Here is a 26,902-nt window from a genome sequence, read left to right on the forward strand (position 1 = left end):
ATTACTTCATGGGGACAGTTTCCCTTTTTGGTTTGTCCAGAAGGAATGAATACAGTTTAATTCAAATGAGTCATTTTATTAAGTGCTTGAATATGTGATCTGCTAATTTGCATACTTATGTATTCTCCCAACAACTATACAATAGTATCAAGGATCATAAGCCAATGATACTTTTGAAATACTTGTTATCTTTTAGACTCTGTTCTTTACATACTAATATTTATTCTTACAGTGACCCTAACTATTCTCATACATAAAATTGAGGCACAGAGAAATGGCCTAATGTGACCTAGCATAAAGCTTCTAAGGCAGGATGTGAAACAAGGCACATGCTTCCATAATCCTATTTTATTTTTCTTTAGTGTCAGTGGTAACTGTTTGCAAACATGTGCACAGGAACCTTTGGAGGACTGAGGAGGGGATCGGATCTCTTGCAGCTATAGTCAGTTATCAGCCACCTGGAATGTTCTGCTGGGAACAGAACTTGGGCACTCTGGAATAGCAGCAAGGACACTCTTTTTATGAAGCAGGGTTTCTCTGTGTAGCCCTGGCTGTCCTAGAACTCGCTCTGTAGACCAGGCTAGCCTCAAACTCAGAGATTCACCTGCCTCTGCCTCCCAATTAACCTGCTGGGACTAAAGGCATGAGCCACCACCACCTGGCAGCAAGAACACTCTTAATGCTGAGCCCTCTCTCCAGTCCCCTCAAAATCTGTATTCTTCACCAGTATGCTACATAGTTATTGTTATCTAACAAAATGTACTTAATAGTTTTACATAGCATGAACTGTTTAAAAGTATACTTTTACAAATTTAATTTTTATTTTTTAATTTAATATCCCCCACCCCCATGTGTGTGTGCTTGCATGTATTACCTGGCATGTGAGTGGAGGTCAGAGGGCAGCTTTAGTGTCTTCCTCAAATTATACCTTCCAGATACTTCTTTTGATAGTCAATGGAAGATGTTTCTTATATGGTTCAAAGCAGGGTGAAGGTTTGCCAGTTTCTGATTTTTCCCTCCTCCTATCTTTTAATCTCAGTATTCTGCTCTAGAGTTATTCTGCTAATCTAGAGATTTGAGGCCAGTGTACTGGGAACAGATTCCCAGAGTGGAGAGTCTTCCTGGATACATATCCTGCCAACTAATAATGAATTACTATGAAGTTCCAAATTACTTTTGGAATAGCTCAGAGTCTCCACCCCATGCAATCTCTATAATATAACTTCCAACATAATTATAAAGCTTTATCTCAAGGGATATAGGCACTAGAAAATTAGAAAATATAAGACTTATAACTCTTAATTTCAAGATGAAAATAGACAAAATACTTTCTAAGTCCTGAATGTGCTAACCATAGCCCCATGAAGCTGAAAACTTTCATGTTGTAATAAACTGAAATAAAGATTAAAGCTATGTAATGGAAAAATGAAAAATTATAATGAGACCATGACTAAATGTTCCTTGAGTTTTTATATCTTTTGGCATCATAATAACAACACACTCTAGCATATATAGACAGAAGATGAATATTCTCACATTCAAATCCAGATATCAACATTATTACAAGTGTAAGAATCATCAGTCAATGAGAATTTACCTGACTTCTGGATGAACTACTTGTTATGTCTTCAATTCTAAACATCTGAGCCAAAGTTATATTTCTTCTTGGGTGAGATGTGTCCTGACAGTATACTTCATGCATTGTTTCTTTTGCAATAGCCTTCTGACAAAAATAAGTATTCAGAATAATAGAGCAAGTTCCGTTTGGGATAAGAAGTTTCTGCCTGAAAAAGAAAAAGAAATTTATCAGTTTATTTGCAACTTGGGTTCTCCTTATATTTTTGTGAAACAAGGAATGCTGCAGTTAAAGTCAAGACAGTACACTAAATTACAACACTCCCAATGATGGGTGGCTAAGACCACTCATGCCACGGCATGGAGGAACAGCTGCTTATGATATTAGATACATAAGACCACATTAGTCTAGAAAGAGACTATCCCTCTTAGCCCTTTTCCTTTTCCATAGAGAGAATGTGCACATGGCATGCTATTCCCTTCATGTCCTTGCTTTCAAGTGCATTCACTTACAGTTCATACAACTCTTTCTAGAAGGCCACCTTGTAAAAAAAACATTCTGCACACTGTCCATACTTCCCAGTACACATCTTATGCTAGTTATGGAAGGTCACTTAAGTCCCTAGGCTTCAGCCCTCTCAGAAAGACCCATGTTCTCTCAGGAAGAAATACAGCTAAGAATGAGAAAAGACTATGAGAATCAAAGAAGCACTCAAACAGTGAATTGGATATTATTTACAAACAAAATCCTTATGTTTTAAGCAGATCTAATCTTTCAACGAATATAATATTAAATGGCAAAGGAACTTGGACCCTTGATACCAGCTAGTCATAATCATCAACATTATTGGTGCTGAAAGAGACAAACAAGATAAAATATACCAAACAAAATTCTGAGGTTCTTCTCCATGCTCTAATGTGACACATCACTTTAATGCACAGTCTTTAAATCAAGATGTGCTGTTAATAAGAAAAACTTAAAAGCTCAGTTTTTGGAAGTAAGAACTTGATACATGTTACCTTATTCCTCTCATTAAACAACACTGATAGGTGGGGAGAAGGCAGAATACCAACAGCGGGAAGGAAGGAGGGAGGTACTGGGGAAAGGAGGGAGGTTGGAGGGAGGAAGGGGGGGAGGGAAAGATGGGGGATATTGAGAGAGATATTGAGCGAGAGAGAGCCTTAAGACCCAAGAAATAATGCAATAGCAAGGGCAGCAACTTTCTTAACCATTGAGTCATCTCTCCAGGTCCTAATTTCTCAGCTCATACAGTTTAGGACCCCTTGCCTAGGGAATGGTGCTATCTACAGCGGCCTGGAATTTCCCAAATCCATTCATTACAATTCCCCATAGACACACCCATAGGCCAACCCAAAGTAGATAATTCTTCATTGGGACTCTCTTGCCAGGATTGTACATTATACCAAGTTGACAAATCATGCTAACTATCATTGGCCCCAACAAGAGCCAACTTTCTCTAAACAAAGGCCCAAAGAAAAGGCTACCTCAGGAAGACAGACAATCTTAGGATAATAACTTGTACTGAAATCTCCTTGAACTATAAAAAGGAAACTCTTTCAACTTAATGCTGAGAAGGTAATCAAGAAATTTTCTCTTTCTACATTTTTATTAAATACAAAAGTCCTAGTGAGTAATGCAAGGTGCAGGAAGGAAAGAATAAGCACACCCACCAGAAAAGCAGCAGTCAAAACCACACACGTTTTGAGACAGGTTTCATGCTGTGCAAGCTGACTTCAAACTCCATATGATTGAAGATGATGTTGGATTTGTGATCTTTATGCCTCCATTTTTGCCATACAATGTCATGGCCAATGATGGCAACACACACACACACACACACACACACACACACACACACACATTCGAGCACAGAAATAAATGAACAAATCAATAATTGCCAAAGAACCTGAAGATAACTCCTAAATCTAGTGAGTTCAGTTAAGGTTTCAGAATGGAAGAAATAAAAATCAAGTACAAATAGCCGGGCGGTGGTGGCACACGCCTTTAATCCCAGCACTCGGGAGGCAGAGGCAGGCGGATCTCTGTGAGTTCGAGGCCAGCCTGTTCTACAGAGCGAGATCCAGGAAAGGCGCAAAACTACACAGAGAAACCCTGTCTCAAAAAACCAAAAAAAAAAAAAAAAAAATCAAGTACAAATAAACACTTTCAATAAACACATGGTCATCAAAATTATAACTACAGTAATAAGCTGAACATGTTGATACATGCCTAAAATTCTAGCACTCATTAAGCTGAAACAGGGGGAACCACAAGACTTAGGGCAGCACAAATTATACAGAAAGATTCTGAGAAAAAAAAGAAAGGAAGGAAGGAAGGAAGAAAGAAAGGCAGGCAGGAAGGCAAGTAGGCAGAAGGAATGAAGGAAGGGAGAAAAAATATTTCAAGTTAACATGTTATAATTTACCACTGAGGCTACAAAACACTGATAAAAATCTTTGGAAATAGAGGAACATACTTTACTATGAACTGAAAAACTGAATTCTCCCATACTAAGGAACCTCAACCTAAGAATAGAAATTATAACAATTCCCACTGAAATCCCAACATTTTAAGTTTTTTTGCAAATATATATAAGACCATTTGATTTAACTCATCCTCTTTTTATGAAAAACTGTGATGTGGCTTTGAGTAGACAGTGGAAGCACCCCTACCAGCAAGCCTGCAGCCACTCCCCTCGCCTAGGACCCAGAGGCTAACAGAAACCAAGAAATGGAACACCTACCCCAAAAAGACAGGGCAGATATTAACATGAAGAAACACTTTAAACTCCATAACCCCTGATTTCTAGACCTCAGCACAAAAACACAAACATAAAGAGCCAAGACAGCACCCCCCCACACACACACACTAGAACCCAGTAACCCTATCTTGTAGTCCTTAAAAAATGCAATATAGGTGATGGACAAGACAAGGACTTTAGAATAGCAATTATGTCTTCAAGGACCTTAAAGAGGATATAAATAAATCCTCTAGTGAAGACTGTGAAATCACAAACAGTTGAACGAAATAATGAAAACAGTTCAAGACATGAGGGTAAAATAGTAAAAATAGAATCACTAAAGAAAACCAAAACTCAAATAGACTGTAAATGGAAAATTTAGGATGTCAAACAAAAATGCAGAGGTAAGTCTCCCCAACAGATTACAAGAAGAGCAAATCTCTGGTGTTGAAGACAATTCTAGACATTGATGCACCATCTACAAGGCACCCAAGTTCATAAAAGAAATATGACTATAGCTAAAATCACTTACTGACCCTCATAAAGTGATAGTGGGTGACTTTAATACAACTCTCTCCCCAATAGACACGTCACGAGACAAAAAATAAGCAGAGAAATGCTGGAGTTAAATATTATAAACCAAATGGACCTATCAGATATCTACAGACTATTTCACCCCCAAACAAAACAATATGCTTTCTTATGGTGATATTTTATTTGTGCTGAAATACGGTGATATTTTATCTGTATGTTAATAAATAAAGTTTGCCTGGAGATCAGGAAATAGCAAGCCATTTTAAATAAACACAAAAGTCAGGCAGTGGTAGTACACACCCTTAATCCGATCACTTGGCAGACAGGTCTCTGTGTTTTCAAGGCCATACTAGGGAACAGAGTCAAGCATGGTGACACATGCCTTTAATCCCAGTACCAACCATAGAGACCTGGAGGTCTGTACAGACAGGCAGTGACAAGGAAGTGAGGTAGCTGGGCTAAGAGCCAATGAGAGGGCAGAACAGCAAGGCAATAAAGGCATGGGTAGACAGGAAGTAGCATACTTTGGAAGCTGTGGTATGGTGAGGTAAGGTTAGCTAGTGGCTATTCCTATTTCCCTGATCTCTAAGGCTTTCACCCCTATATTTGGCTCTGTGTTTTTTATTTAATAAGACCGCTTAGAAATTCATAAACACTTTCTTTTTAGCAGCTCACAGAACTTTCTCCAAAACTGACCACTGATGCTGGATGTCTTTCTATATGCTGTGAATATGTGTTGCTCCCATTGGTTAATAAATAAAGCTGCTTTGGCCTATGACAAGAAAGGGTAAGAGCCAGGTGGGAAATCCAAGCAGAGAGACAGGAAGAAGGAAGGAGTCAGGGGCAGACGCCATCCAGCCACCCAAGAGCAAGATGCTAGCAGACCAGTAATGCCACGGTCATGTGGCAAAATATAGATAATAGAAATGCGTTAATTTAAGTTGTAAGGCCTAGCCAGTAGTAATCCTGAGCCAACAGCCAAACATCTATAATTAATATAAGCCTCTGAGTGATTATTTTATAAGCAGCTGTGGCACCAGGCAGGATGCAGAAAAGCCTCTGGCTACAAACCACATATTAGGAAACAAGGCATGTCTTGACAGACATAAGAAAACTGAAGTTTGGAATGCCCTGCATCTGACCACCATAGATTAAAATTAGATATCAACAACAGAAAGTAAATCGATCAAGACAGAAATCAAGAAGAAAATAAAAACCTTTTAAATAATTGAATAAAAATGAAAACACAACATATCCAAACCTATGGGACACTTTGATCAATGGAATCGAATTGAGACTCCAACGTAAGTCCCCTTGGTTTTTAACAAAGAAGTCAAAAAATACACACTGGTAAAAAGACAGCATCTTCAACAAATGGTGCTGATCAAATTGGATAGTTTTAAAATGAAGAATGAATATAGATTCACATTTATCACCCTGCACAAAACTCAAGTTCAAATGGATCAAGGGGCTCAGCATAAGAGCAGCTACACTGACGGAAAAGAAGGGAAAGTAGGGGGTAATTTGAACTCACTGGCACTGGAGAAGACCTCCTGAACAGGACACCATTAGCATAGGCACTAAGACCAATCAATAAATGGGACCTCATGAAGCTGAAAAGCTTCTGTGTGTCAAAAGACACAATTATGCAGACAAAGTGGCGGGCTACAAGATGGAAAGATATCTTTGCCAATTATACATCTGACAGAGGGTTAGTATCTAAAATATATATGTAAAACTAAAAAAAACCCTGAACATCAAGAAATAGCTGAATTTAAAATTGGGGTACAGAACTAAACAGGCAGTTTTCAAAAGATGACTGTTCAACGTTTTTAGTTATCAGGGAAACAGAAAGTAAAACTACTTTGAGATTTCATAATACTACAGTCAGAATGGCCAAGACCAATAAAACAAATGACAGCACATTCTGGCAAGATTCTGGAGAAAGGGGAACACTTATTCATTGCTGGTAGGAATTCGAACTGTTACAGTCACTGTGGAAATCAGTGTGGCTGTTCCTCAAAAAGATGAAAATACATCTACCTGAAAATCCAGGTACATCAATGATTGGGCATATGCCTAAAGGACTCTACATCTTACTCCAGAGACACTTGCTCATCCAAATTCACTGCTGATCTACTGGTAATTGCAGGAAACTGAAATAGCCTAGCTGTCAATCAGTGGATGAATGGACAATGAAATGTGGTACATTTATACTGTGGAATATTATTCTGCTGTTAAAAAATGAAATTTGCAGGTAAATAGATGGAACTAGAAAAAAAATCATCCTGATTGAGGTAAGCCAGACACTTTTATGTGGATGTTAGCTTTTAAGCCTTTGATATGTGTGCTACAAAATGTATAAACACAGAGATTAGGTACCTAATTAGGAACTACATAGGAAGAGAGGATTCCACAAGGAAGGGGAAATAGAATATACTGTTGGGGAGAGACAGGGAAAAGACTAGAGTGGGAGGATTAAATGGGGAGGGGGAAGGAAGAGAGAGATAAGATAGAGAAAACCAAATATTATTGTTCTGCTAAAGGAACATAGTATTAAAATGACCCCTAATAACATCTCACTCAGGCATCATCAGAGAAACTTATTTTTCCAGTAGGTGGAAACTAACACAGAGACCCACAAGTGAACGATGTGCAGAGAAAGAGAGACTTTGGAGCACTCAGTGCCCTCCGCTCAGGGCTCAGGAACCTATGCAGAAGAGGAGGTAGAAAGAATATAAGAGCTAGACTCCAAGGAAAGTGTCTTCAGACACAAAGCGAGTTACACACATGAGCTCATAGAGACTGTGGAAGCACGCACAGTGCCTGCACAGGTTCAAGTCAGATGAGGTTCCAGCACTGAGAGAAGTGGACATGGGTTCCAGCGCCTAAACAAGAAGCTATCTATAACTGATGGCCATTGCCAAAAGGAAAATCAGCATTCTCCAATGGAGTCTCACGGGGCATTTATTTTTACTTGTTTTCTTTTTAAAAAGTTTCTTATTTTGATTTTATGCATATGAGTGTTTTGCCTATGTGTACATGTGTGCCCTGTGTGTGTGCCTGGTGCCCTTGGAGGGCTGAAGAGGCTGTCAGATCCCCTGGAACTGGAGTTATGGACCCTGTAAGCTGCATGTGAGTGCTGTAAATAGAGTGAGGGTCTTATGTAAGATCAGCAAGTGCTCCTAATGTGAATATGGAGACATCTCTCCACCCCTTATTCACTGTTCTTAATGAGCAATTCTCATGGAGCAAGATGGAATCTCAATATAGTTTTAACTTGCATTTATGTGGTGGACAGTAAGGTTGAATGTTTTTTCTACATTTACTGGCATTTTTTCTCTCGAAAATATACATTAATGCAGTGTTTTCATTCTTAAACGAATGATTAAAATTACATTTAGATGGTAAATTATAAATATAGGGTAAATGAAACAATATCACACTTCTTGTTTATTGGAAAAATGTAACAGTTGTGAAGTCATGATATACATAGTACTCTAGTTTAAATGATCCTTAGTTCTGAGAAATTATAGGCAGGAAATACATGATATTCTATAAATGATGGCTTCAGTCCATTTTAGTGACTATTATTCTGCTCATGCATTCATATAACTGTACTGGTTTTTGATCACTGATTGTGAGACTGAATGTCACTCACTGGGTAACAAGCTGTAATAATTTGTAATGCCACAAATCCCTTATATTACAGCCTGGAAATCATATACATACAAGTAACATTATACACATTGATCAGGTTGTACTTATATATTTAGGAATACATATGCATTATGTAACAACAACTAAAGGAAAAGAGGTCATAAATTTGAAAGAAAATAGGGTGGTACACAGGAGGAGTTGGAGGGAAGATAAGAAGGGGGAAATGCTGTAATTATACTTAAATCTAAAAAAACAAAAAATAATTGAAAATGTAGTTTAAATCTACAAAGAAAGATGAAGTCTAATTGCCAGTGATAACTGAAATTAAACCACTATATACAAACAGGTATACTGTAGTGTAGTCAACTATAGTTGCCATATATTGATAGATTATTAACAGTACAAATTTTATGTTCAAGGAAATATAGTGATCCAAGAAATGTTTACATTCCATTTCCTCAGACAAATATATTAAATCTAAGGAAAAAATATCTTTTCTTGGTACTTCATCTTCAAGTTACTGATACAAATTTACCAAAGAAATGCTACATATTTTGCCAAACATCAAAAAACATACAAAGAGTTTCTAAGGTATTTCTTGTTCAAGTTCCAAAAATAAATACATTCTCAGATCTCTAAAAGAAACAAAATCAGGTATGTCAGCTTTTGAATAGCTCATGGAATTATGTATTTTCTTCCCAACACTAAGAATGTTAAATTTTATTCTACCATTTTACTGAAAGTACTTATGAGTTAAAAGAGTTTTATTGTGAAATCTTTAAGGTCTTACGTATAGAAACATATCTGCAAATAAGGATATTTTACTTATTTTCCTATTTAAGTTCCTTTATTTTTATCTCTTAGCTTATGCTCCAGCTAAGACTAAGACTATATTGGACAACAGTGAAGAACGATGGACACTCTTTTTTTTTTCTCTATTTTGTAGAAAGTTAACCATACATTTCTCATATACAACCTTTATTTTGTTGAGATATGCTTCTTGTATTCTGAGCCTCTTTAGGGTTTTTTTTAATGAAGGAATGTTGGATTTTATTCAAAGTCTTTTCTGCATTTATTGAGATGACCATGATTTCTGTCTTTGACTACACTTTTATGATGTATTACATTCATTTATTTGAAAATATTGTTCTACCCCAGTATCTCCGGGATGAAGCTAACTTAATACCAGAGGAAGTTTCTTGATTTTGTTTTGCAAATATTTTACTGAGAATTTTGGCACCCATGATCATCAGACAGATTGGTGATCAATAATTTTCTTTATTTGGCTTTAGAGTCAAGAGTCGTACTGACTGAAAAAAAAGATTTTGGTAGCATTCCTCCTTTTTCTATCTTACTGAATAAAATAGTTCTTCATTAAGTGTTCAGTGGAACTCAGCAATGAATCCATTTGGACTTTGATGTTTTGGGGTTGGAAAGTATTTCTATTAATACTTCAATCCAAGTACGTGCTACAGATTTATTTAAATCATTTATCTCTTCTTAGTTTACTTTTTGTATGTCTAGAAGAAAATCACCCACTTCCTTCAGATTTATTTATTTTCTGAATTTCATTAGTATCTGTTGTCATGATTCCCTTTCATCTCTAATTTTTGAATTTGGATCTTCTCTCTCTCTTTTGGTCAGTTTGGCTTAGGGTTTACAGATTTATTTGTTTTCAATGAACCAAATTGTTTCATTGCTTCTATGTATTGTTTATGTTTTTCTTTTCAATTTCTTTATTTTATGATCTTTATTTCTTTGAGTCTACTTAGTTGTGGTTTGCCTTCCTCTTGTTTTTTGAATGCACCAGGATACATCATTAAGTTATTTATTTATTTTTTGAGATCGCTCTTATTATTTTATAAGATGTAGTCAACTTCCCTCTTAGGACTGCCTTAATTGAATCTCATAGGTTTTGGTAGTTGTGTTTTCATTTTCATTTTATTCTAGGATTTTTTTCAATGACTCATTCATTCATGTGTAATTCGATCTCTGTGAGTTTGTATATGCTCTACAGTTTCTCTTGTGGACTTCTTTTATTCAATTTTGATCATATAAAAATTGCTACAATTTTCTTATATTTGTTAAAACTGTTCATTTTGGAGAAAGTTCCATGAGCTGTTCTAAAAAACGGGTATTCAATTAGGTCTATTTAATTTATGATGTGATTTAACTAAAACAGAAATTGCTGGGTTTTGTTGGGGTGATCTATCAGTGAGACTGGCATATTGAAGTCACCTACTATTATTTTGTTGACTGTTTGCTTTACACATAATATTTGTTTTATGGTGAGCTCACATGGATGAGCATGTGTTCAGTGGTATATTTGTTTTTTAAATTGTAATGTTCTCTTAATGTATTGTTCTCTTAAACACTTTGAGTAATCTTGTTCATCTCTTCTGATTAATTTCAATTTGAATTCACTTTTGTCAGCTGAAATTTCTTGTTTCTTAGTTTCATTTGCTTGGAATACTCTTTTCTATTCTTTCACCCAAAGGCCCTGTCTGTTTTTGACAGTAAGGTATATTGTATGGAGACAAAAAAACAGATGGATCCTGCTTTTTAAAAAAAAGAAAAAAAGCAAATAAAACTTTAAATATAGTATTCTGCCTTTTATCTACCTTTTGACTAGGGAACTGAAAGCACTTACATTCAGAGTTATTTCTGAAAGGTGTATTAATTCCTGTCATTTTGTTGATTTTGCAGTATTTGGTGTATTTCTCTCATTTGTTTACTTAATTACTGTGGTGCTTATTCTTTCCCATAGCATCATGAATGTATTTATCTTTCTCTTTAGTCCAAAGGATTATTTAGGTGTCTTCTGTGGAGCTAGCTTAGTGCTCATGGATTCCTTTATCCCCCCCCCCCAAGAAAGAGTTTTCTTTCTCTTTCATTTACAATAAATAGTTTTGCTAGGTATAATCATCTGTGTTGGGGGTTAACTTTCAGGGCTTGAAATACATCATTCCGAGCCTTTTTGGCTTAAATTCCTGGTTTGTAAAGTTTCTTTTGACAAATCTGCTCTTATTCTGACAAGACTACCTTTATATAGAGAGTTGAGGTTTATGGTTATTGATACCTAGACTTAAAGTTGGCTTTATTACTTATGAAATTCATATATTTCTGATTTAAAATAGTATATCAAGGATTCTTCCATTTCTATCATTTACAAAGTGTTTCATTTTAATTTTCAGTTATAGGAAAAATACTATTTGGAAAATGGTCTAAAATCATTTGTTTATTTGTAAAGAAGGATTATTTATACATGGGTTACATGAAACCAGGTCCTCTGCAAGAACAACCATTGTTCTTAACTACTGAGCCATCTTTCCATCTCTCCAGTCCCTTTTTGGTAGATTCTTAACTAGGTGTCTTTACTCAGTTGAGCATAGGAATGAATATTGTATCATGACATAAACTGCTGCTATATTCTAGAAGTTCAGGAATTAGTTGTAGAGACAGACACTGGAATATGACAGGGTGAAGAGTATTGTTAAAAGCACAGAAAATTTCCCGCAATAACTAGAAGGGTGACATTTATTCCAAAACCATTGTTTTTGAGATATTGGTAAATCATCAGCATCCAAGGCTCCTACTAATAGGCAACATTGTTCCAGGGACTTAATGAGCATAAAGTCCAGTTCAGTCTCTACGTATAGGCTTGTGGTCCATCTGCAGTACCAGCTATGTTGCTTTACACTTGGTTGATCCATGGTGTATGCTTCCCTGGACTCTGAGTCTCCACTAATGCTCACTCAAAAATTCTAATTTATTTTTAATAAGTCTTAAGAGAAATTCATAGTGACTTTAAATCATAGCCTGAGCTAGCAAAAAGAAATAGCTAGCTATGTTTTTGAAAGGAGATGTTAGCATTTTCATAAAACAAAACTAAATTTGGGGAACTACTTCTATGACACAATAGTAAACAGGGACAAAAATAAAAACCAAGATGGTACAAGATTTAAGTATAAACTGTAGCATTTGAATAGTGCATTCAAATCAAATGAAACAAACAATATATTTCTCTAATACATGAAATGTCCTAAATAAACTTTTACTTGAGAAATTCAGAACAAAAGATCCACTTTGTCCAAGCTGCATGGCAATAAAAGAACCTTGTGAAGACAATGACCCCTAGGGTCGAAGATGAGGTAAACAAATTGGTAAATTAAGTCCAAAACTGGAAGGCAAACACAAACTTAGTCTATCTAAAACAAACAACTCAGTTAATCTGAAAAAGGTGCAAGCCTAGCTAAAAGACAATGTTTAAAAATGTTTTGGGTTAAACTATGCTTTACAGAGGAAACAATTTCTCTCAAATGGCACATCTTAATTGGAAAGAAATTAGGGTAACAAGGCAACAAGAACTTCATGAAGTCTCAACAGGACACAAAACCATCTACTGCCCATGACAATCACTACAATAAGTAGAGTCTGATATACATGTGCAATTACTTAACATTTAAGAAGGAAGATGCCTCCTAAGAATGAGTCAGGATCAAAGAAGTTAATGCAGAGGACTCATCCCAGCTTTGCTTGTTCTGACACTTATTCCTGACTTGCTCTATTCTTGGCCCAGCTTATTAAGAGTAAAAAGTAGACATCGTACCTCTGAAAACACGTCTCCTTGAAAGCACTGGTTTCAAACATCATGTTCTCAATTAAATTCTGGTTTCTTTAATATCCTGGGGCCTTGGCTACTGAAGAGACTCTAGCCAGCTTGAGCATAGAAGACACGGCTCTGGCAGGCCTTGCCCTTCTCCCCTATTCCCTCTGCCTTGATAAAAAAAACCATTAGATTACATTCCTAAAGCTAGCCACCAAACTCTGTCCTCTTATTTGGCCACTTCTGCCTCCTGAGGCTGACTATCAAGGTCTAGCTATCAAGGTATTGAAGTCCAGCAATCAAAAGCCTCCTTTGGTTCACCTAATTAACATGCCCAATTAAAATTATACACCTCATCCTAACACAGGGTTTCCCCTTGTATCTTTGTAAGCCACCATTTTCCTATAGGCCATGTCTGTTTCCTCTCTAACCAGAGGCGGTCCTTTGTCCTCTGTAACAAATACCCTTCCCCTTCTCCCTGTTCCCTTCCCTTTCTCCCTAATCCTCTCCCTCATGTTCCTTATCCTGTCTTCTTCTCTTATTCCCTGCCCTCTATCCTGCTGGGGAAAATAAATTTCCTTTGTGCTAAGAACTTGGCCTTGGGGACCTGAGCCCATACCAAACTCTTGTAGCTACAAAGTAGGCTATACCTCTAGCACTCGATGCACAAACATGCAGGCCTCCATGTCAGGAATTCAATGTAACTACACACTGTCTAGATTATTGCTTTCTGGAATTTTTGGGCATATCTCCATTGCCTTGCAAAGCTTACATTCTACACATCTGTAGAACAAGCACCGCAAGGACAGCACCAGGTTCCACTGCCAGCTGGAGATGTAGCCTGGCCTCCTTGGTTTCCAGCAGGTATCCTGAGGATTCTATCTTTGCAAGCGTTTTCAGCATTCTCTTTTTAAAAAGAATTTGTATTTTATTTCCTAGATCTCTGGAGGGTATACTCATGGTGAAGTTAGTTTGCACCCGAAATTCTTAACTCCATACACCTCACATCTGGGGCGGGGCGGGGGGGGGGGGGTGCCAGGACTCCAGAAGACTGAGCTAGAGGCTGGGAATACCACTCAGTCCTTCCTTCCCAGTGATACTCTAGCTTCATTCTAGCTGATACTCCAGCTAGGCTCTAACTCCCAAAGGTTCCACAACTTCCTAACAGCTTCCAGCCAGGGTTCAAACACAGGAGTGTGTGTAAGGTTGTATTTTATAAATACTTACATTGGCTTGTTTGTTTTCTTGGTATTTTTTTTTTTAGTACTTTGTATATTCTAGATACTAATCATCTATCAGATATAGAGCTGCTGAAGATTTTTTTCCCATTCTGTAGGCTGCCTCCTCACTTGGAATGATGGTGTCCTTTGCTTTTAAGTTTTATGAGGTCCAATTATTATTTGTTGATCTCAATCCTGGTGCTATTGGGGGTTCTGTTCAGAAAGTCCTTTCCTGTGCCTGTTAGTTCCCCACTCTCTGCTCGATCAGGATCTGAGTATTAGGTTTACTGAGATCCTAGACCCATTTGCGCATGGAAAGAGATAAGAATCTAGTTTCATTTTTCTATACACACCCATCGAATTTGAGGAACACCACTTGTTGAAGAGGTTGTCTTTTCTCCAATGTATCTTGTTGGCCTCTTTGTCAAAAATTGTGTGTCTGTAAGAATGTGGGCTTATATATGGGTCCTCAATTCTACTCCATTGGGCAATGCGTCACTTTTTATACCAGCACTATGCGATTTTTATTACTACAGTTTTGTAGTAACTTGAAACTGGGGATGGTAATACCACACACATTTTTTTTTTTTAATTGTTCAAGAGTATTTGAGCAATCCTGGTTCTTCTGTGGATGTCAGTTTTCAATCTTTAGATATGTGTTTCATTTGTAATACCTACAGAAACCAAGAAATTAGTATGGAACCATGGAGGGGGCTTCAAGGGAGGAAACAAAAGGAAAGGGGATTAATAGAAAGGGAAGGGTTAACTGCATGGGTTGGGGGCAGGAAGAATGGGGAAGAGTAGAAAATATGAGGAGGGATAACTAAGACAAAAGACCTTCTGAAAAAGTCAAATAAAAAATTACTACTGGAGAAACTTCCTACAACACAAACAAATACATATATAAAGTGTTCAAGTGGAGTTAACCTATAAAAGGGCAACAATATCCCTACTAGATATAGATACCACATGCTAACAAATAAAATAACTCTTTTGGAGGTCTTGGACTGTGAAGTCCCAAAGATCATTCAAACATTACAAACGTTTACTACTGCACTTGGTTATCTTCCAGAACTTGACTGTAAGACCTGGTCGCTGAAGATACCTCATAGAATTCAACAAGTACTGATGTGAAAGCTAGCTTTCACAGTGCTCAAAGGTGCTATGCATGTTGTCATAGGAGAGAAGTCACCATCTGACTTACAAAGCTGTGAACTTTGCAAACTATAACAATGATAGGCCTAGCAAGATATGTCCACTGATTTAATAGTGGCACAAATGTCATGAGAGTACCACTTTTTAAAATTGGATTGAAGGTCTGTTCCACACTATATAATCTATTCTTGGCACAGTTATTGGGGCCTAGAATTGTGTCTAGAAAAGTCATAGGCCCTAGGAGAGAACCAATTCCAAATGACTTATTGCTACCTGTGCTCAGGTAAACCCCAAAGGAAGAAAGAAGATTCCACAAGGGATCCGGATTCAAAGAGATGGCCTGGGAACATTGGGAGTTGGACTTTACTGAAATCTGGCCTACTGCTTCAGGCTATAATTATTTAATGCTGTTTGTAGACACCTTCTCAGGACAGTTAGAGGCCTACCCCACCTGAAGAGAGACTGCTCCAATAGTTACTAAGAAACTTCTTCAGGAAATAATACCTGGATTTGGACTGCTCCTAGCTTTGGCGGCCAACAATGACCCAGCCTTCATGACAAAGTGACTCAAAATCTGGTGAAGATATTAAATATTAATTGGAAATTACCTTATGTATGTAGATCACAAAGCTCAGGTCATATAGAAAGGAAAGTATTTTTTTGCTTGTTTCTCCAGACAGGGTTTCCTCTATGCAGCCTTGGCTATTCTGGAACTCACTCTGTAGACCAGGACGGCCTCAAACTCACAGAGACTTGTCAGTCTTTGCCTCCTGAGTGCTAGGATTAAAGACATGCACCACCACCAACCACCTGGCCACAGAATTCTTAAAACAGCAACAAAAAACAAAATAAAAAAATGCTCTGATGGAACTAGGTAGTGTTTAATTGTGGCTTCTTTATTTCCTTCCTTCCTTATTGGGAAGACAAGAATGATAATTTTTAAGCTTTTATGCTATTCTAGCTTTATTTATGTTTCTATGTAAATAGCCCAACAAAAAGAAATTTAGTGGAGAAAGAGGTTTATTTGGGTTATAGTCTGCCACTGAGGAGAAGTCAAAATGGCAGGGAATTGAAGCAGCTAGTTATTTACATCGATAGTCAGGAGCTGATAAATGAATTCATACAAAACACCTGCTTGCTTATACAGTTCAGGACCCTCTGGCTAGAGAATGGTACTACCTACCCACAGTGGCCTAGGTCTTCCTATATCAATTAGCTTAATAAAGACAATCTTCCCACAGACATGCCCATAGGCTAACCCCATGTAGACAGTCCATCACTCTGATCCTTTTTCAAATGATTCTAAGCTGTGTCAAGCTGACAATTAAGGCTAACTATCATTTGTGCCAAATTGGAAACCAAAAATCAGAAGTCTAATCTCTTGGTTTAAATAGTTTAATTTTGGTATCTTAAAATACCATTTTGATCTGTCAAGGACATATGTCCTCTGTTGCAATAGCAGCATGACAACTATATGGATAATCTGTTTCTGATTGGTTGTGAGGCCTGCTTCAGTTTTCATACTGGGTACTGAAAACTTGGTAAGAGACCCTAGGGGGAAACCTATTATTACTGCAAAATGGTAATGATGTCAAACTGCCTTCCTAATAACAGCCTTATATTAGTGCTATTATCAGCCTTCATTAAAGAAGTCTTCTATTGTGATGGGCAGCAGTTACTACATATGGGCCAAAGTGCCAAGAATAAGTGAAGCTCAGCCCTAAACAGGTCATCTATGTCACCTCTCCAAACCCCCGAGAATATCACAGAAGAGGGGGTAAAAAGAATGTAACAGGCAAAAGATGAACACCACATTTAGGAGAGCTCACTGCAGGGGTAGCTACTGAGATAAGAACTATATAAAATTATAGACTGAAGGTCAGAATTTCATCATGGGTGTGAGGGGGCCCATGAGACACCTACCTTCTTGAGGGGTACTGACAGTTATTGCTTGCTGTGGGTGGGAGTGTAGTTTTCTTCAGTGGCATAAGTACTGATAAACTGCCCATGCTCCAGTAAAAAGCCTCTCTCACCCATGCTAATGCAGGCAACCCTAACTAACTGTTCACACACAAAAAGACAGGAAGTCAGGAGGGAGACTTGCTGACAAAAGGATTTCAATGGGGAAGGGAGAGTGCATGACAGAGACTAATTGGGGTAAGAACAACTAAAATCCATTACATATAAGACACACACATTGCAGTGTTCCTTATTTTAGTACTAGAGGATACTTCTTCAGTGTGGAGATAGTAAATTCTGGGACAGGCCCCAAAAGACCACTCTTTTCTGTCCCTTCCCCAAATCCAGAGGCTCTAAGGAAGGAAATCAAGGAAGTGACTCAATACACTGCTTTTTAGGGTGTGAGGGCTGAAGCTGCCTCCATAGGCAATGGAAAAAAATCCATTCAGATTCATACTCTGTGGCAGTTGCCAGGTATCTTCATACAACCACTGGAGTCACAAAGAACAGACATTGTCCCATTTCTCATGACTCTATAAAGAGGAGGAGTGCATCCTATAGATATTCCCCATAAAGTCAGTCAGCTGTGCCCACAGCTCAGAGCTCCCTCTAGGGCCAAACAGTGACAATCAGGCCCACTAGCCAAAATGTTATTTCGCTGCCTGTGACCTCTCCTTTTAGTTCTTTCTTCATACACAACAGTTTAGAAAGAACAAGGGAAAGGAAGTCTCCTAAATTTTCATCTGTATTTATTAACAAAGTGGAAGTAAGTAGTAATCCAGCTGGTAATGGCAAAGCTTGAAGTATTAAAAGGGAGGGTTCTCTACCCCCACTCCCAGTTCCAGTAAGTGGAATATCAGGATTCTCCACAGAATCATGTGACCACAGGCAGCCAGCAGCTGCCCACTGGCACTCTATGTAAATGAACCCAGTCACCTCTTGGGTTTTCCCCTCTCCTCTCCCTCCTCTTTATGAGGGACACAAAATCATAGAGTCACTAACTGAAGTCTGCTCTGTACTTTTAATTGCAGGCAGGAAGCCAGAGTGCAAACACAATGACTGAATTCAGTTTTACAAGTAAACACTGGAACTGAATTCACCCTAGTCCGGGAAGAATGCCTCTGATCACAACTAGCAGGAAATCCAATTCAAAACAGGGTGTGTCATCCTCAACTCAGACTGTGGCCTTTATACCGTTCACAAAATTCTTTGCATAGTAAAGTTTCCTTCTTAAAAATGTTCCCACAAAGACTAAACTTTATTCATGATATTATATTCAGAAATGCTTTTTGCAAGAAATTCCAACAAATACCACCTTTGGTAGAGATCTGAAGTTCTGTTTTTTCTCCTTTGATTAAATCTTGAGAACCTATCAATCATTCTTCTCCCAACTCAATTCTAATCTCTGAGTTTTCCCTGACATCATACCAACTTTCAATTCCCTTCTTGTTCTTTGGGTCCCTTGGTAAGTTAGTATGAAAAGGCTGACATCCTGTGAGAATTAACAGCCACACACTGGCCCAACCACATCTTGACTGTGCCAGTTGGTTCATATGCCTGTTTCTTGTGCCTCCAGAGCAGGCCAAGACTATCAAATAACTTCAAGAAGATATACATATGTATAAGGGCTGCCAGCCTGTAGCTCTACAAAGGGCCACAGGACAGGACTGGACTTACACCAGCTGCCTATAGCCAGCCTTCTCAATATGATGCTGTAATTACAGAAACCCAGAGGGATTTTGGTCCAGCATGTGAAACAGTAAGCTAAAACTCCACAAACATACCAATCTGGATACATATGGAAGAAAGAACAGAAGAAATGATGCACAGTGTTCCCAAACTGAAAGGTTTAGGTGTGGAGATAATATCTCTCAATTACATCATGACATTATTGTCAGGTATTAGAAAGCTTGAAGCCCACAGAGGATGGGCACTCAATCATAATGATCTTTGAACCTCACCTTCTGTTTCAGACCAAAATGGAGAGTACTGGCAGTGCCTTGCACTATGTGTACTGTGCTCACCGCTCGATACATGTCCCAAAGTCCCCAGGCATTTACATTTCTAATTGGGCAGAAATGCCACACAATTTCTAAGATTTTAAAATCAAGGTTAGTTGTTTTCAACAACTTGATATCTGAAGGAGTTGACTGCTCTGCTAATATTGTAGGTCACAGATCTGTCTAGTATCAGCCCACTCCATCCACATCCACATCCCAGATTGCTTTCTCTCTCTCAGTTCCTCCATGTGCTCCCAAAGCTGGACATACTTCCTGATCCCTCCTTGTCCCGCCCCCCCCCCCCCCCCCCATGGGCTCCTAGTCAACGAGCAGCTTGGAAAACCAAGGACATAGGAGCTGAGATAAAGCCCAGCTTGTGAACATGAGATCTTTCAATATTCCTAGTTACAAATAGATTTCCTCCTTCCTAGTGAACTCTCTTGGGTCAAAATTATAAAATTCTCCACTCCTTTCTACCTACAATTTCCTGCTGTGAATGCATTCCTGTGCCTACCTACAGGCTTTCTTCATTTGGGGGTTGTATACCTTAGGTCACTTTCTCTTGCTTTATAAGTACTCTGTCTCCTTCCTACATTTATGTTAATCTCATTCAGGTGCTTTTTATTAAAAAAAAAGTGGTGGCCATATACATGTATGGTTTCTGGGTGTCCTATTGCATTATGATAAGGTCTATGTGCTTTTTGTATCATTGTGGGTTCTTTTGGCTTTGAGAAAGTTATTTTATATAATGAACCAACTGGGTCTTTCATATTTTCCCCAAGGGGAAACCATTAACACACCGAGGCAGAATAAGTGGCTCTTTCACTTTGGGTTTCCTCCAAACCACTCCAGATCCTTACAAGAAAGACATTAGTACCATATCTAAGAGAGGCAACCATACTTTTATTGTATTTTAAAAAAGAAAAGAATAAAATTTGATCTTTACCGATCAAGGTGACTGTGGGTCCTGAACTTCACAGGTCAGAAAATTTAGTCCCTGTGAACTAAAGTAACTCTGGAATTGGTGACAGCATGCCACCTCAGGTCCCACTATGCTTTGGGGCCTTGTTTCTCTCCAAAGTAACTCTGGATTAAGCAGTGCAAGATATTACTGCTTTCTAAGAAGCTTGTAAGTCCTTATCGTTACTGGCCAAAAAACAAAAACAAAAAACAAAAACAACTTAGTTCTTATTGAATAATATAACTCCCAATTCCCAAACTGTTACTTCCTGTTGACTCCTATTGATTCGGCTTTCAGATGTATTCTCCATGACTAGGGAGAACTTGATCACTGAACCTAAAAAGAAAAATTTAAGTTGGCTTTAATTCACCAAGCAATTTATATCAATTTTTTGAAAGAATAACTAATCGTTAGTAATTTGAGCTTCAACCCCATGCCTGATAAATCTGTTTCATAAAAGACAAAAAGCAACCATATTTGCCCTATGCATAAGCTTTTGTTCAAGACTGGTGTAACTGACCTGGGTGTTTTAACAACCAAAACTGAAGTCCAAAAGTAATGAATATATAGGGTTAAGAAGACAGTCGATATATTGACCCTTGCCTTTAGACCAGATAGGTTCCAGGAGATAATAGGACATCTCTCACAGGGCCACCCCATAGCTCTTTTAAGACTGTCTTAACACCTGTCTACTCAGTCAGAGGCTGTCAAGACTCAGAGGCTAGACAATAACCACTGTACGTTCTGCAGAGTCAACAGAGGGAAATGCAATCAATCCTTCCAAGTAAAACAACATGATCGGTAAGTCTGACCCATCCCAGCAGATGGCAGAACCAGGCCCTAAAAGGAAATGAGAGCAGGGAATCAGGGCAGGAACTGAAGCAGAGGCCATGGAGGTGTACTGCTTATTGGCTTGTTCCTCAAGGCTTCTTCAGCCTGTCTTCTTATACAACCGAGAACCACATGCCAAGAGCAGCATTGCCCACAGTGGACTGAGACCTCCCATATCAATTATTAATAAAGAGAATGTCCCACACACTTGCTTATAGGCCAATCTAATAGAGACATTTTCTCAACTGTGGTTCCTTATACCCAGATGACTCTAGCTTGTGCCAAGTTGACCACAAACAAACAAACAAACAAACAAACAAACAAAAAACTGGTGCAACTACTTACAAAATTAAATTTAAGCCATGTTAGACTAATAAGACTTCTATTGTAGAAATGGGCTCTATCTTTCCCTCTTTCTTTCCTCTTGGCAGCTGCAATAGCAGGACCTGTTGTTTTTCTCTCAAATTCTAATAAAATGATCTTCTAGCTTCCTTCTGACTTTGTCTTTATATTCTTTTATCAACAAGACTAAGAACTCACAAAAAGGAACCCTGACTACAACTCTGACTAATATTTTACATATTCTAGCTTCAAGTGTAAAGTTGTCAGATTAAAGCAAATAAAGTACAGTATGCACAACTAAATGCTAACTTTAGATTTAAAAAGGGATGTTTTAGTATAAGCATGTAATGGGCTTTATCTGATATGCACATTTTCTTGGCAACATTATTCAGGTGCCAACTCATCTATAATATAATTGGCATTTCTAAAAATAACTTGGTTATAGTAACTTCTAGTGCTATCATAGAGTTGGATGACGTTGACCTCCTGATTTTCTGCCTCAATTTCCCCAAAGCTATGATTACAAGCATGTACTACCATACCTGAATTCTACTTTACTCAATTTTATTCATTCATTTACATATTTATTCATTTTGAGTACTGGGCTCATGCATTCCCAGTCCTCTTTTTAAATAAGCAAACAGAGAATATTGAACACACATAACACAGTGAGATTTAGTTTTGTTTTTGTTTTGACACATGTCTCAGGCTGGCCTCAAACTCCAAATGTAGCTAGACCTGTAATTTCTGATCCTTTTGCCTTTTCCTTCTGAGTGTGGGGATCATAGGCACGTGCCACTATACCAGGTTTATTCAGTGCTGAGGATAAAACTCAGAACTTCATTAAGGCTAGGCAAGCACTTTATAAACTAAGGTATATTTCTACCTCAGTGACTTGGTTTTTTTTTATATGAACATACTTTTATGTTAATCAACTTAGCAAAAGGGGGTCACTAGCCTAGGGTCACCAAACAGCCACTATATGAAAATGTTCTCTTCCCATTTCCACATCGAATCTAACCAGGCCTTCAGCACTGCCCTGCAGTTGACAACCAAGTGGAGAAAATAAGTGAATTTCAGAAGTTATTTGAAAAAAAAAAGTTACTTGCTCCCAGATTTGAGGAAAACACGTGGGTAAATAGTCACATATTATATGTAGATGGTGCAGAGACCAGAGAGCAGAAGCACAAGTGGTGCACACGTGTAGAGCTGGAGGGAGCAGGCCCATCCTTTGTTGATCCAATTCCTTTCCATTCTTATGAACAAGAACAACCATCCTTAAAACCAACACTCCCTTACCCTGATGACGATATTTCCACCTACACAAACTGACTGGAGGGGCTGGGGACATGGCTCAAATGGTGACGTACTTGCTGTGTAAGCATGCGAACACATATTCCTATTCATATTCCTAGTACTCACGTAAAAGCTAAGCAAGGCAGAAGGAGAGACAGAGAGGTATGGACAGACAGAACCCAAGACCTTGTTGACCAGCAAGCCTAGCTGAAATAGTAAGCTCCAGACAGACACAGGGAAGAGACTGCTTCAAAGAGTAAGGTCGAGAGGGACAATGACCCCTGCCCTCCACTGCATATGCATGAGAGAGTTCACATTCAAACATGTATATATCATATACATACTGACTGGAATGCTAAAGTACAAATGGGTCTCATTTTTATTAAAAATAACCATTACCACATCCGAGTTATTTGTTTTGGTGTTCTCTTCATTAGAATCTGTATTCCTGACACATAACACTCCATCTTGATCATATCCAACCCATTCCCTACACCCCCAACCCTCCAAAGCTTCATTCATATTTATTGATACTTTTCCTTTAAGAAGCTGTATACCTGTCACATGTTTCTTACAATTCCCCTACTAAACTGTGTTTTTAAATTTTTATCTCTTTGAGCATATTCTATCAAGTTATTTTTTATCAGCAACCCTAATACCCTCAGAATCACAGCAAAAGAGCACCATCCCCCCCGCCCCCCGCTATACAGCATAGATTTGAATATACTCTCCTTTGTCCCTTCCTGTGCCCACAGATTTCCAAAATGGCCATCATCGAGCAATATTATATGTTTTTATACACACATTCTTCCTGTCAAACTGTGGACAAGGAACACACCTTGCTCTTCTTCATGTCTTCAACACTGAACATTATTTGGTGCTTGCAGAGCTGATGGGCCTATAAACTCTGAGATCAGAGACTTGCCAGTAGTCAGTAGCCATGTCAGAGGAACAGTAAGTAGCAACTGAGGTTCAGGTGTCAGCCTACCAGAAGAAAAACTCTCTGATGGGTATATCTTGTTCAAGCAAGGCTTACAAGAATACAGACTCCAGAATGTCTTTTGCGTCTGCTGTGCCTTTGGTATCTGATATAATGTATATGAATGTGAGGAGTCCACAACTGCCTGCATTGTGGTATGTTTATTGCATGAAAACATCTAATCTTCTGGGCATTTATATTTGTGGCTTGTCAAGAAGATGCTGTATAATTTTGACACAGTCAGGGCCTATTGAGTTCCACAAAGAAGGTGTTTCTGAACACAGCTCAAATTAATGATAAACTAGGAGTTAGAATGGCTTTATGTTATTGCTGAGAACCACAAGGTGATAGAAAACTTCAAAAGAGCTTTAGATTAGACCAGATGCCTTGCTAACGGTTTTTCAGATAAACGTTTCCAATTTTTAATTCACAAGGACACACAACTGTACTATCTGGCTAGGTTATAAATACAAAGACAGCCCAATTATCGCTAGGTGGCAAACGATTAGTTCCCTGCATGCATTCCTGACCTCAATTTGTGAAAATAAAGTCAAGGCTACCGAAAATAATTTGATTCTGAAGCCTCAAATAAGGGCTGCAAGTGTTTTTGGATAATTTAGAGGTTAGAGATTTCAGCAGTGGAGGTAAAGGGAACAATGGAGCAACGAGAGAGTACACCATGAGGTAGAAATGAAGAGTAATACAACATGAGAGAGAACAGCATGATAAGAGAATAAAGATAGAAACTATCAGAATAGGTGTGAGTGTGGTTTTTTCCCTAACCCCTTCAGATAAAAATGTCTTTGTTTATGCTACACTGTGGACTTTCCCTTTGAGCTCTGTCTTCAGCCTAGAAGCTGGTTCTTCCTAGGCTGCATTAGAGACTCATTTAGAAGTTCACCCATCCCCCATCCCTCCATTAAGCACACATTTTATACCAACCTACCAACTGAATGACAAATTTATCAGGAACTTCAAGTTCTGGCAATTTAACAGATATAAAACAAGGCAGAGTTAGGTATATCAATAGTCAATAAATCCTACTTTTTTTCTTGATTCTCAGTAGCTAATATTTAACTTTTTAAGAAATTGATATTAGATTCAGAAGGTGCAATGCCTAAGCCTTTTTCTGGACCTTTACATGCAAGCACACATGTGACTGGCACATAGCCGCAGAAGTCACCACCTCAGCCTGAGTAGCCCAGAGAGTCACCCATGGGGCACAGAGTAGAGGAGACCAAGCATAGGTAAGAACAACCTGTCTTTCAATGTGCAGAGAGGAAGAGACATTGAACAGTTAATCCTAAACAGGACATCTTCACCAACCCCATCCTCCCCTCAACAGGACCAGGGAGCTGTAAGGAAAAGGAAGTGGAAAGGTTCTAAGAGCCAGAGAGTATGGATGACAGCCAAGGAAACCGAGTCTTCCAGAAACAACAGGACTGGCACATGTATGAACTCAGAGAATATGGCAGAATGCACAGGGCCTGCACAGGTTCAAATCAGAGAGGGTTCTATCACTGAGAGGGGGAAGTGGGCACAATCTCCCATCCCTAACCAAGAAGCTATCTCCAACTGAAACCACTTGCAAAGGAAAATTTAGTTTTCTCTAATGGCATCTCACTGGGGATATTAACCACATTTGCAATAGATGGCCACCACAAAACAAACTCAAGGTACTTTTGTAGACTTTTTGTGTCATATGACTTTGGACACTTTGTCTTACTGGTATTTTACTTATATATTATGGTTTCCAATTTTGTATTTTTATAGGTCTTATTTGTGTGTGTTTGTGTTTCTTGTGATTTCTCTTTGTTATTTATTATTTTAAATTCTGGTTTGTTTGTTTTTTTGTTTGCCTGCCTGTTTTTCAAAGAGAGAGAGAAAGATGCTATGGAGCTGGGTAGAGAGGTGGAGAGTAGCTGGGAAAAGTCGGGGAAGAGCAAACTGTGATCAGAATATATTGTATGAAAAAATTTTATTTTTAATAAATTAAAAAGAAACTCGTCTCCCAAATCCTAATAAACTGTACAAAAGTATACATTTAAACATACACCTAAGAACTTTGGCCATTTTTAAACTACTAACAAGGAACTCATCCCAAGCAATAGTCTGTCCTCTATTCTCACCCTTATAACTGAAAGTAAAATAGAAACAGAACTTTATGGCCACATATTTTGTTTTGTTCGGTCAAGAGCTCTAAGAAAATCTCCTAAAGCCATGCCGTCAATGGATCAGTCAGGACATCACAGGCTGGCATTTTTCCATAATTGTGAAAACTTTGGCCGGTGACTCAGCCTCTGTACAACAGGAAGTGTTCAAATGGGTTATCCCTAACTAAGAATTATTGTTAAGTACATCAAAATAAGCAAAAGGCAACTACATGACATATTTTTAAAAGGGCTTAATATTTTATTTTTAAAATGTAGAAAAACAAATTGTGATTACCTAAACCAGTACAGTGAACTTTGTACAAAGTTTCTTAGACATTAGTAGACAGGAACAAGACAAATTAAGTTTAAAGTTTAACTCAGTAAGTGCGCACTTTCCATTACATATTACCATGGAGGAATCACCTAACTGTACAACCTGGGCCTGGCTCTTTCAAAACTTCCTCTGTCTTGGAACACTAGTTTGTGGAACAGAAACAACACTGGGAACTGGGAACCCAAATCCCCAAGGAGAAACACTCTGCAGCAGACAGTAAAATGCTTTTCTTCTCTCCTCAATGGATAGTTGATCAGCACAATATTCATGAATGGATTAGAGCTGTGTTAAGAAGCAACTTTTCAGATTAGCAGGCTTTAAAATAGCTTGCATACTGTCTCTAGATTAGTTCATCAAGGTTCCTCAATTTTACAGCAAGAAAGCTGCTTTCATACTTGAAATGTCATCTACAAGAAATCTTTTCCCTTAATTGCTTTCTTTCTCAGTCTGTGTGTGTGTATGTGTGTGTGTGTGTGTGTGTGTGTGTGTGTGTGTGTGTGGTGAGACAGGTCTCACTATGTAGCCTTAGCTGGCC

General features: G+C 38.2%; 1 protein-coding gene across 4 annotated transcripts in view; it reads right to left on the bottom strand.

Annotated features, from left to right (window-relative positions):
* Spidr (scaffold protein involved in DNA repair) overlaps positions 1-26,902 on the bottom strand; it is a 297,019-nt gene that overhangs the window by 104,705 nt on the left and 165,412 nt on the right. For all 4 annotated transcript variants that reach the window (XM_052739948.1, XM_052739949.1, XM_052739947.1 and 1 more), the window contains exon 9: positions 1,598-1,784. In XM_052739948.1, coding sequence (XP_052595908.1) covers positions 1,598-1,784 — 187 coding nt within the window. The remainder of the gene's footprint in view (positions 1-1,597; positions 1,785-26,902) is intronic.

This window comes from Peromyscus californicus, unplaced genomic scaffold (assembly GCF_007827085.1).
Source record: "Peromyscus californicus insignis strain IS unplaced genomic scaffold, ASM782708v3 Scaffold_16__1_contigs__length_79575227, whole genome shotgun sequence".
Lineage (NCBI taxonomy): Eukaryota > Metazoa > Chordata > Mammalia > Rodentia > Cricetidae > Peromyscus > Peromyscus californicus.